The sequence below is a fragment of the Pangasianodon hypophthalmus genome, chromosome 16, assembly GCF_027358585.1.
Source record: "Pangasianodon hypophthalmus isolate fPanHyp1 chromosome 16, fPanHyp1.pri, whole genome shotgun sequence".
Classification (NCBI taxonomy): domain Eukaryota; kingdom Metazoa; phylum Chordata; class Actinopteri; order Siluriformes; family Pangasiidae; genus Pangasianodon; species Pangasianodon hypophthalmus.
Window position 1 is genome coordinate 22906767 of NC_069725.1, and position 13211 is coordinate 22919977.

At 38.1% G+C, this 13211-nt stretch overlaps 1 protein-coding gene across 3 annotated transcripts in view; it reads left to right on the forward strand.

Moving 5' to 3' along the window:
* Positions 1–1855: 1855 nt before the first annotated feature.
* Positions 1856–13211, forward strand: part of scube3 (signal peptide, CUB domain, EGF-like 3) — a 92433-nt gene continuing 81077 nt past the window's right edge. For 2 of the 3 annotated variants that reach the window (XM_026920077.3, XM_026920078.3), the window contains exon 1: positions 1857–2307. In XM_026920077.3, the coding sequence (XP_026775878.2) occupies positions 2202–2307 (106 nt within the window). In that variant the 5' untranslated portion in view covers positions 1857–2201. Of the gene's footprint in view, positions 2308–13211 lie in introns of all 3 variants that reach the window. The other variant, XM_053240739.1, reaches the window with a different exon arrangement.

The following is a 13211-nucleotide window of genomic DNA, read 5'->3' on the forward strand; positions in this document are numbered from 1 at the left end:
ACATTGCCCCTAGGTGGGAGTGTGTGTGTGTACGCGGTATATTCCAGCCTCATGCTGTGTGTTATCGGGATAGGCACTAAGATCCGCCATGATCCTGACCAGGATAAAGTGCTTACTAAAGGTGAATGAATGAATGAATGAATGAATGAATGTTTTACCACATTATGAGATCTACCTGAAGTTTGTGTTTGATGCCTGAGACAAGACTCAGGACTGAACTCAAAAGTTTGCCTTCTCAAGAGATAAGAAGTGAGCTCACAGAGACTGCAGATCCATGTGTGTATGTGGGATGAAAAATAAAATTTTAAAAAAGTGTGTATTTCTAAAATGTATATTAATCTAGTCTAAAATGTTTGGGGGACACACTGGGGTTGTAGGTGAGGCAACTGAAACAAAAACAAAAGGCCCTTGATTTGTAAAGTGGGCCCTGATGTGGAACGCCAACCAGTCCATAAATACAGCAAATTAATTTTTTGTTTTTCTGTAATTAGTTACCTCCTTATTTGGAGCTACTTACAAATTATCTACAAATTAACTAGTCACACAGGTGTTTTTAACCCATTCAGTCAGCTAACAGTTCAAACAAATAGTCATTTAATAAGCTAAATTAAACAGATATCTGGGAATCTTGGTCACGTAAAGTTTCCTCTTAAATCCCTATGCCAAGGAAATTCCTTTTCAGGAAAGATTCCAAGTAGAAATCCTCTTTAACTAGCCAAAGAACTCTTGAAGAACCCTTTAGGCAGTTACCTGCAATTCCAGGTTAGCTGCTCACCACCGAGTTTGTTCCACCATGTTTGACTACATTTCACAGTTCATAGAGGAAGTGTCACTCAGAGTCAGATGTTTTTTTATTACTCCAAATATTTAAGGCCTTCTTGGGCCCCCGTCCTCAAACCATGTTCATTCCATAGGTTCCCCATGGACACACTGTCTCCTCAGAACCCTTGAACTCATCTTTCCCTTCTCTTTACAGCACGTCTTCTTATATCTGTGGTAGAATGTGTTAACGCAAAAACAAAGGAAAGGATGCCGATCCATCCCAGGGTACCCGAGTGCTATTAATAACACTTGTGGTTCTTGTAATACGCTTGTGTACATTTGTGGTTCTTGTAATTTTGCACAAAATGAACTTTGTAGCGTGCTTCAGATTTGGGATAAACACCAAAAAAACTTCACAGAGAATTTTATAGACATTCAAACAAGATTTTGTTTAATTGTGCATTAAAAGGTACAAATGTACAAACACTAACCCCCTGCTCCTTACCCTAATTTTACCCCTTGTCTTTAAAGGTGCATTAGGTAAAATTTAATTAATTAATTTTTTTTTTTTAACCGTCTCTAAGGGTTAGGTTGGTTCGACATTTGAATAATTCCCGCCCATGTTCATTCAGCTCCGCCCACAGAATCTATAGTGGCCCATAAAATGTCCATAATCTGAGTGACAGGAGTTTAATCCAAACCCAAACAAGCGTTCCGGACGGGAGTCGGTTTTCCAAACGGGGTTTCTCACCAAATTAATGCTTACGACTTAATCCATTGTTCGTTTATTTGTTTTTAAATCATGGTCTGTATATCTTCCAGGTAACCTGTACCTAGAAAAGAGGGAAAAATAAACTATTGCACATTTGAAAATCAACTTGACATCAACGTGAGACTGTGGTGATAAATTTAGGGATGTTTTTGAGCCTTTTGGTCTTCCAGAGTCAGGTCCATTGATCGCGCGCGGTCTCGGAGAGTCTGACCTCTCGCGCCCACGGAAGCCGTGTCCATGGCAACCCCCACTTGGGGCGATTGTGAATTCCTCCCGGGAAAAAGGAGGGAGAGAGAGAGAGAGAGAGAGAGAGAGAGACGGGATCAGTGCATGATTTTTCCTCTCTCCTCCCCCTTCCTCGGTGTTTCTCTCTCTCTCTCTCTCTCTCTCTCTCTCTCTCCGCTCCCTCTCTCCCATACAAACGGCTCGGAGGCGATCATGAGCAGTGACGCGCGCTCCTGTGCTCGCGCTGAACGCGGTGGTCGCTCCTCTTTCGCGAGCCGGACGCTATAACGGAGAGGATCCACGCGCAGGGAATAACGGCCACGCTTGCACGCACGAGCGTCCCTGAGCCTGAACTCCAAACTCAGACCCGGGATAAAAGTCTGGTCCTTCTTCCTCTTCCTCTTCCTCTTCATCGGTCTCCTGGTTCTCCGCGCGCGCTGAGATGTTCCTCCAGGCGGTAGCGCGCGCCTGCGCCGGATTGGTGGCCTGCACCCTGCTCGCCTTTGTCCCGCAGCCGGCCACCGCATCCCTCAGCCGATCTGCACACGGTGAAAGTTTTTTCCACTCTCTCTTTCTTTCCCTCTCTCTGTCCTTCTCTCCCTCCCATCCTCTCTTCTGTGCGCCCGCGTTTTAGTGTCTGAGAATGAATTAACGACTGGCACGCGCTCGGTACACCTTGCAGGCTTCAGGAGAAGATGGATTTGCGGTGCGCATTTTGAAACAAAAGTCTTGTCTTATGTTCATCCTCCATATACATACATCAATCCCGTTTCTTAATAAAATCAGAAAGTGCACCTGAGAGAGCTGATGCATTTCCAAATGTCCACTTCTCCTTTAGAAAACTTTTTAAAGCAGCTATTAGTGAAATGTCTTGCATGGATTGTTGCAGTCAGCCTTAATTACAGGATGGACTTGCATTGTGCAATCCACTCAGCATTTTGGAAAAAGTCCCTGTGTTTTCCACTGGCACGCTTTTTAAAGCAGCCGTAAGTGAAAAATCGTGCGTGTTTCCTCTGACAGCTCTCACGATTTAATTCCTGTGCTGATTACAAGAAGCCTGTTCATTTAAGCATCTGTCTGAAAGATTAAATCCAGATGCATTTGTGGAGTTAGCTGAATTTTACCTTGTAATCCTTGTTGTCTTGGAAAACATTCTGAAACAGCGGGTGCCTTCAGTGTACGAGTTTTTATATGTGAGTCTCCATGCATACATCAGTCAGAGTTAAAGAGGGTGCAATGAGCAGGTCTGTGAAAGTTGATGCATTTCCCAATGTCCACTTCTCACATATTAAACGTTTTAGAGCAGCTATTAGTGACGTTAAAGCATTAAAGTGTATTTAAGTGTTGCAGCCTTTAATTACAGGATGGACTTGCAAATTGCATTTTGAATTTTTATTTATTTGTTTATTTATTTTTTTTTTTGTGCTCTCTGATATAACATTTTTAAAAGCGCAGTTGTCAGGTCATGCCTGTATCATGTTTCGTTTTTCTCACAGAAAAGCTGTGAGTATCATTTCAGTATCTGTTTTAAAGGTAAAAGTGCTTCTAAGCATGTAAGTCTAAATAACAATCATTTGTGTTGTAGATTTGATCCTTTCGATGATGGCACAAGTATGGACTGTCTTTTCTGATGTCTCTCTCTCATCTAGAAAACTTGCACTGTTGCACTTTACAGCACTTTCATTACTTAACTAGAAGCCAGTTTATTTCAGCACATGTTTCAAAAGACTAACTGTGAAGGCATCTCGTCTCCATAAGGCTGAATAACATGCACATTTGCTCTTTGATGCTTCTCAGGATGACACAAATATGAAGCTGATAGGAGAGTCTGCTACAGAAAAGATGGATTTGCAGTGTGCTTCATGTGAAAGTCTTTCTTTAACAAGTTATTTTCCAATTATTTTACTAATTAGGCACATATGCACATGGTGAACGTTCCTCCTAAACATACAAACCTCCACGTTACTGTGTTCAGAGCTTCACTCATATTGTGTAGGACCGCCGCATTTTAACATCACTCAAAAATACCCCACAAGAGCTGTCTTCTGTTTTTTTCCCCAATAAAAACACCAGATCGACTTATGAATCTGGAATGATTGACAGCTGCATAGGTGTTTTGAACTCTCTGACCCCCTGGAAGCCCCGCCCCCTTTCATTCATCTCACATTAATAATAAATTTTGGTCTCTGGTTCTCTCGTCTCGACTCGATTTTCTCGTTTGAAAGATGCTTTTCTCAGCCCTAGCTTTTCTAAACAGAGGTCTTTTAAGGTTCATTAATGTGAAATAAAATCTATCTATATATAACTTAGCTAACGTTGCACAAGTACATAGTTAATGTCAGTGAACTGTATTTATTAGCGATGTCACAAGCAAAAAAAAAAAAAAAAAAAGGGTCAAATTGGCAGCTTTTCAAAAGAGAAAATTGGCTGAAAATTTTGGCCAGAAAAAGTTTACAGCGAAGTGTCAAATCTAACACTTTCTATATAACTGTAATGCTAATGATAATTAGAAAGTGATTAAAACGCTGTTTGTTCTGTCAGAAAAGAAGCAGATCAAGAGTGAAAATGTCGGCTGTGTGGAAACACTTCATGATTTCTACGAGAGACGTTAGACAACCGATGTGTGAAAGCGTTGTTTTTCTTACTGTTTACTGCTCACATTTTTACGCCCTCCCCCTCTTCACATTGTTCCTCTTCAGAGTTGGCAGGTCTGCGTATTTCTTCGAGTATTTCTTAAAAGTGTGGTTAAGTGCATTGAACACTTTCTGCGCCTTGACATCATTTTGTCAGCCTGCTCATGCCTTTCATGAATAAATTCTCTTTTAGAAATCCAGATGAAATTTTCAATTGGCTTTTTGTTGCTAACGTGGATTGTCTATGTGTTGGAATCCCATGAGTATAAAATGATTAAAAAAAATAAATTAAAAAAACTTTATACCTGAAATAAAAAAAAATATTAGGGTGTTAACATTCAGGTCTAAACTATTTAATGTTGATGACCAAAATTAGAGCAAAAAAAAGATATTTTAGCAAATGAAAATGTCTTGAATATTGGTAAATTTATTTTTTAATAGTTATTTTGAGTCTGCTTTAAATCAAATATAAGATTATTCAGCCTTTAGATGCTTTTACTCATTTCAAGCTTGGAATTTCCTTATTTTATTTATTGGCAGATAAATTTTCAAATTTTAAGACTTTAGCCTATTTCTAGAAAGAACCAAAATGATCTTCCGATAAAACAAGACAACTAGTTCAAGTTTGCACTTAGTAAAAATCATCTAGAATGGATTTAATAATCATATAATTTTACCTGTGGTAATCTTATAAAAGAAAATACAAAATACTTTTGATATTTTCACTTGCTAAGATGGCTATATTTACTGCTATATTTTTAAAACAAATTGTTCCTTGGAGTTTGGCACAAAATTATAAAATTTTAAAGATTTCGTGTAGAACGTTGGTACAGATATACCAGAGAAATATTCTAGAGAGAAACAGAAATCAGGAAAATGATTTGTGTTGAATTAAAGTGGGGATTTAAATCTTATTTTCATAAAAAAAAAGCAGCCTCAAACTGACACTCTATAAGTGAGGACACTGAGAATGAAAGGGTTAAAAGAGCTCAAAGTAACTCTAGGTGAATTCTCTTTCACAATGCGGCTTGTTGTTACTTTATTGATAATAATTACAGGAAATAGATTACGTGATGAGTGATGTGTACGAATGTTTAGAATGTTTAGAATGAAGTGACAAAAGTCAAAAATCTTTGCACGATACTTGAAGATATTTCGACGATACACACACGATATGCATCACGGTATAACAGTAATGTTGCATTTAAGGATACTTTTATTTCAAGTCTACAAAACTCAATTATTTAACACTGAAAAGACGGCAAATGACAATTCTGTAAAAATTTACAACATTTTAACATCAAATCAGCTCTGTCCAATCAGAGTTCCTCATAGATATATACTATATATTTAAACATTAAAATACTTAATAAAAACATATTGCGATATACACATTTGCTTAGAAAAGTGTATTTTGATAGAATTTTTCAGGATATTGTATCATCATATCACCCAGCTCTAACATCACCCAGCTCTAACACCACGTTTTACTGCATAATGATCGGTTTTATATATTTTAAATGAATATGCACATTGGGAAAGTGTGTTTTTCTTGCTGTTGTTAGCTTGATATGATTCACTGTTGCATTAATATCAAAGAATGAAGATTTTACTCAGGGAGAGGCATGACACACAAACACACACACACACACACACACACACACACACACACACTGACTTTGAGCATATATATTTACAGTTAAGACCCCATTTAGCGTCATAATGCCAAGCAGTTAACGCTCATCAGCAGAGTTTCAGCAGAGACTTTCGGAAACAGTGTGAGTTACCTGCGTGTGCTTTTTTTCTTTTTCTTTCTTTTTTAATAAAAGTATACGCTTCTTCTGCAAAAAAAAGATTGTCCTCAACACTTCATTGTCCTGCACTCAACTTCCCATCTCTTCTTTGGAGTAAGGTGTAAATTATGGATGAGGATTAAGCATATTCATCTGTGTGTGTGTGTGTGTGTGTGTGTGTGTGTGTGGTACATGGTGAAGGTTCACACTCAGACACACAAAAAAGCAAAAAAAGCTGTCCCCTCAGCCGTTGACATGGACGGAGTGTGTGTGTGTGTGTGTGTGTGTGTAGGGGGGGATGTTTGCATCTTGGGTGGTCTACTTCCCATTGTGGGAAAACTCAATATTTACATTTTGCAATTTGAACCACTTTTCCTCTTTTTCGTTTTCCACAACATCCACCGAGCGGAGTACAAGGCCGAGCGGTGATGTTAGCCGCGCTGTGGTGTTTGGCTGACATGGGCTGCACCTGTTTAGCCATGCTGTGCTGATCTGTGTGTGTGTGTGTGTGTGTGTGTGTGTGTGTTTCAGTGGTCTTTTCTGTTGTACCTTATCTCGTACTTTTGTCTTTAACTGAATGCCAAGGTTTGACCTAACATCCAAAAATGTTTGAAGTGAGTCATTTCAAAATGTGGAGGCTGATAAACAACTCTCGAAGAAACCTCTTGGTTGTTTATACACCTCTGATGCAGACTCGCCATGTGGTTTTAACAGATGGAGGAGAAGGAGAGCTGGTGTCGATACTGTAAAATAGCATATAGCGATTATGTTAAAGGAGCAATTAGCCAGTTTTAGCACCACCTGCTGTCCGTGAGATGAAGTGAAATTGTAGTGAAAACATAACAAGCCCTCTGTTTCCCCCAAATAACTGCACGACTTCTGCCAAAACATTCTGACTTATAAGCAAAAAGGGGCGGAGCAACTTTCAGGGCCAGAAAAACATAAACAGAAGACTTGGATAAGAAGAAACTAGCCAGCTCCACTGCATGCCAATATCATGTAATCATGTATCTTTGAAATTGATTTATTGATTTCTACAGGTGTAGAAACAGAAGGTGTTGATTAGTTTTCTATGACAGCAGCTCTGACAGTAGTGCAGCTGCAAATCACAGGTTCGAATACGTTATCGTTTCTATAGTAACAGCGTACGCAGGGACTCGTATGGAGGATGCTCCACATAATCTAAGCCTAATAATAAACAAATGCAGGAACATGTAATCATTGATATGGTGAAGTCTTCTGTAAGTAGATGTTTATTTATTGTTTATGGAAGGAGTCTATGGAACTTTGCACTTTGTGGATGCATTTTTTTTGTATTTTTAGCTTAAAGAAGGAAGAGAGGCTGGTGAGGGAGCGACTGTTTATAGCTGCGATAACAAAATGATATCAGGAACGGACTTGTTTTGTGGACGGTCCACAACATTATATGTAACTATAAACGGATAAAAAGTACTTGCTGTTCTTTAAGACTTAGAAAATGTTAATATTTGGCATATTGCAGTGATATAAGAGGAATAAAACACATACTGACATGTTGTTAGTGGAAAGGAATAAAATTGAAGGTGGTAACAGTAATTCTGCTTCATCACACCATCTCGTCGTCGATTGTTTTCCACTTACAGCACGTTTTAAAGTGTTTTGTGTATTTTAGGACTTATTAACCTGGCTATTTTTTTCCACCTGGAAATAAGCCCGATTAGAAACATGTGAGCGGGAATGTTTTTCTGACGTCCAGCTGTAGACAGTTTCTCAGTGCTTCCTGATTACTCAGTTGAGGGGAAATACACTGATAATGTGGTAAAAAGATGTTTATAAAGTAGTTGTCTAGCAGAGAGAAGGCTGGAGAGGCAGATTAGATACAGGAGGAATTAACTGAGCGAGGAAGCAGTGCACTACCTCAACACCACGGCAACCGCTGGTGACGATGTGTCACGCTGCAGCGGTGTGTTGGTGTAACCTCTGCTCCATCTCCCCGCCTACCCTGAGACCAAGAGCCGCAAGAGACAGAGAGTCAGAGACTGCACAGAAAGTGCTAGAAAGGCTTGGAGACAGAGACAGATGCAGAAACACAGAGAGCGTCGTAGTTGAGCCTCTACAGGATGCTTTCTGTGTGGGAAGCGAACCCAGTGGCCTGATTCAGGCGTGCCAGAGAGCACAGAAAAGGCCAAACTGGTACTGCAGACTCCCACGGAGAGGGGAGGGGACGGCCGAATACAACCTCACTCCCTCTTTATTCCGCCTGGGGGTTTGTTTGCTTTGTCTTGCCTTTCACTCGATGAAGTTGCCCTGTTCTTTTGTCGGCATGAGCAATGGCCTTGTACGCAGCGGAGATCTCGCACTGCAGCTTCTTTTGAACGTCTGCTAGCTCGCAATGTGCTGCTTTTGGTGTCCATTTTGTTCGGTATTTTTATTACAGTTATGGTTATGAGGCAGGTACCAAAAACCAGAACCTGAGGCTTTGCTAACAGGATATTAGCCTAACTATGTTTTGTTTTTTTTTTTACTATAAAAAAATACTTCATCTAAAAGCCTGGGTACTTAAATGTACTCTTTAACTGTAGAATAAATTCCACAGACTTCTCAGCACAGATTTATTTCATGAAATGATTTAATTGCATTTGTTTTCAGTGATTGGGCTTTGGATTAAACCTATTTAATTGCCGTGGCCAATCAAACCAGATAATAACTATAGAAACTCAATAATAAATATAGATGGCGCTGGGTTGTTATTTCCATTGCTGTAACAAAATTAAATAAAAAAAAAATCACAGACTTCCTGATTATGCTTCATGTACCATTTTGAGAGCTTTTAGAAGCCTAACAGATTGGACATGATACACTTGCTGACTGATTTTTCTGATTTTGTTAAATGACCTGGCATCACGACTGAAGATTATCCAACATCCAAACTGCTGCTAAACTACCCTCACACAAAAACATGTGCATTACTAGGAGACAGTGATAGTAAAATAAACACTCGATTGGTTCAAGGCTAACGGCAATTGCAACCAGCTTTTTTTTCCTCGTCCTCTGGGTTGTGGTAGTACTTTGAACTCAAAGCTTGTCCTTCGCTGAGAAGCTCTGCTGCAGCTGCAAGAGCCGGTCCACCTTTATATTTGACCCCACATACTTCCTGTTTCTGTGCATTTTCGTTATTAATACCAGGGTTGGGTTAGAGCTCGGCATGTAGCACTAGTCCATGTTGTCTCGGGTAAAAAAAAATTAAAAAAAAAAAATCCAATTTTTGAACCAGAAATGCAACCAGGACTTAGAAATTAGTCAGAAATTAGACTCTTGGTTTTCTCTGCTAAGTCCAGATACCACCTTCTTCAAATATCTTCACACTAAGACCAACCAGGAAGGACATGTGGGTAAAATTAGAGAAAACGAGTTGTGTTATGCGACGCTATCTTTTGTAACTTTTACTAAGAAAAACAAATATGCTAACTGATTAAAACTAGCATTTACTTGGCACTCGGAGAATATCGTCATAATTTGGATGATGGCATTTTAGAGCCATTGTTTTAAAAAAAATAAAAATACATTACATTTTACAACTATCTCAAAATCTTGTGTTTTTATTTTTTTAAACAGTCGCCTTAAAACGCCATCGTAGGAGTGCGGGGTTTAGAGACAGATGGATGAAAAAGTTGAACCTGATTAACAGTACATCCCTTATGCTAAGATAGTAAGATGATAAGATTTTCGAACGTTAGCAATTTAGACCACAAATGGGGGTGTGATTTATAGACGTTTTGTATAAATGTCATCTAGAACAAGTCCATCAAGAAGTCTAAAGGTTAAATCTTTAAATTGTAATTTTATTTTTTGCTAAAATGAGCTGTTATTTAAGAGCCGCTGAATATACATGAGAAGTTCTACACCAAAATAGAAGATGCTTAAATGTATAAAAGAAATATAAATTTGAATCTTAAAATCACAAAATAAAGGTAGAATTCCAAGGTGGCACAGTGATTTCATAGATTTCATGAATTCAATTTTATTTGTATGACATTTTTAACATAGACATTGTGACGAAGCTTAGAGAAATCCAGGCCAGTCTTTCTGATTGGAGCAGCAGCTCTGCAGTATCCAGGCGAGATTAAACACCGAAGCCAGAGTGAGATGTGGGCGTGAGGTTAATGTGATCAGAAGGTTATGAGATCCAGTCCCAGGATTTCTGTCTCACTTGGAGAAAATGATCTGCTACATGAGGAAATATAAATACATGTTGTCTGTGTTAAGTTACTCACAATTCCCGTCCCAGTTTAAATCCCCAGAACTCAAGAAAAGTCTCTGAGCACTTTAACTTCTGTCTCCGGCTTAAAGCTGGTGTGCATTTTTGAGGTGGCAGTTATAAAGTTTATGGTTGACCACGTGGTAAACTGTCCAGCTCGGCTAAAGAGACGAAACTGCAAAGCAAATGAAAAACTGTCTCAAATCAGACAAAAGCATTCCAATGGCCTTATAGAGGGAGCTTCAATCCCATCTTTTCTAACCCTCAAAACTGTCTTTCTCACTCAGCTCCTGTTCATGTCCTTGTATCTTAACTTATCTATAATTTATCTTAATTCTTATCTTAAATTTTACAATTAATTTACAATTTAAAAATGTAAAGTTTGATGGTATGAGTGTTCACCGCCATTGCTGTGAAAGTACTAAATTAGTTCTGACATCTCATAATTAGTTGAATGGAGTTCACCTGTGTGTGTGTGTTTGTGTGTGTGTTTGTGTTTGTGTGAGCAAGCCATGTAGAAGAACACAGAGTTTGATAAAGAACCTAAAGACCTGTTTGTAAAATGAAAATGTTTCTAAAATGAAAAAATCAGGTAAAAATACCTCAAATTTTAAACGTCCTACAGAGTGACACTGAATCCATTATTTTAAAAATGGAAAGACTACAGCACAGTATTGACTGTGGCTAAAGGACATCATCTACCAAAGGTTAGTGACCAGGGAAAGAGGGGATTAGACAAGCAAATACATTGTGTAGTCTTTCACCCTGTGTTCACATTAGCGAGTGACACACGCTTTACTGCAGTATATGAGTTAGTTTTTTAAAAAATTGTATATAAAATGTGTTTTAATATTTTAATAAAATGGAAAAAAGAGTGCAAGTAGGTTGTATGATACAGCTACATTTTAGTTTGTTACAAGCGTACATTGTCACTTGTGTTGCTGCTGCTGATGTTAGACGTTTTTATGAATCTATAAAGGATGCTCGTTTTAGTCTTCTGAGTATAATACAGAAACAAAATGGAGCAATGACTGGTGAAGGTAGATACAGTTAATGTTAACTCGACAGTGCTGTAGATATATACACGTATACGTGCACACTTTATGGTGTGATGTGCAGTTAGTAGGCTCGAGGTTTCAGGTTTGGTTACGATCAGATACTAATGAACTGAATCAATGACACAAACTGGGGTTTCGTTTGATAAACATGGATTTAGATCGTCTCATCTTTGTATGCATTTTGTCCATTTGACACTAGGAGGCACTTTTTTGTTGATGAACTTTTCTGAGCAAGTCACACAATATAACTCATATTATATACACACAGTTGTCAAAGTGTCCATGACGTGATGTATAACCAGGGGGTCTGTGATTAAAAAATATATATTTATTTACAGTGGTGGAAATCACAACCCACCCATTATTATTATTATTATTATTATTATTATTAAGTGATTATATTTATAATTGAGCAGTTATATCAGCCTGTTTGACTGGAGTTGAATGGGTTTAATCTAAACTTCAATTCAAAAACAAATGAACTGGTAAATAATGTCAGCTTGTAAAATTGTAATGACAAGTTTAATAAAAATGAGTTGTATGAGTGGAAACACTATGGCTTCAATAAAAAGCCAAAATCTAATTTCCATAGTTCATAAAGGAATTCTGTTACTAAAATAAATCAGTTATTTCTTTTTGTTTTAACAGTTTTTTTGCAAAAAAAAAATTGACAAACACTGTTTGTGTGCAACTGTTACACTGCACGAAAAAAAAAGCCCGTTTTTTCCAGACAAGTTATGGCTTGCATGCTATGTTAGCCACTGCAGGAGAAACTCATACGTGTTATAGTTTCCCTTCATTCCTCATGTGGCCACGGACGTTCGCGTGTGGCTGTAAAATCCTGAGTGTGTCCGACAGCCTGCTATTTTCAGTCCCTCGTCAAGGTCTGCTAGATGAGCCTCTTATTTCGCTCTTTTACTGCATTTCGTGTCCAGCTTCCTCCACGACCCCGAAACTGTATCCATAAACATTCACACTAAAAATAAGCACCATGGTAAGTTATTTTTGGAAATTTCATGGGTGTAAGATCTACCCTGTTCCGTGATCTGCTCTGAAAAAACACACACACACACACACATGTAATGTTAAATTAATGTACCAGAAAATTCAATCTTTGTGATGCCTTTAGAGAACCATTATATTGTTTCTTAAGCTACAGTCCTGAAAAATATCTTATCTGTTTTATTTAGTAAGGAATAAAACACTTCAGGATGTGCTGTTATGGGAAAATAATCAATGACATGTTGATGTTGCATGTCCCTAAGTGTTTTATTCTGCTTATACCACAGCAGTTTGCCACTGATTACATTTTTCATTTTTAATTAAGGAATATCTTCTTGTATTTTTTGTCTGGTTTTAGTTACATTTAATGTTGTGAAACATTTGCAATATCCTGTTATCACTTACCTTATAGCAGCTGTAAATAATCGCTCCCTCACCAGCCTCTCTGTTTCACACTTTCTTTAAGTGAAATGCTTCGTGTCATGTTACTCACACTGGAGACTCCTTCCAACAAATCTTAAACAATGTCTCCTGATAGAAAACATCTTCTTATTAACAGTTACACTTTTTTGACCATTTCATGTCAAATGAAATGTCAAATACAAGTCCCTGTGTTAGTTGCTACTATAGAAACAACTTATTAGAGCGAGCAGATTAACGTAAACCTTATAGAAAATTAACACCTTCTGACCAAACAGCAATGTTTAATGCTGAGACTGTGCAATTTAT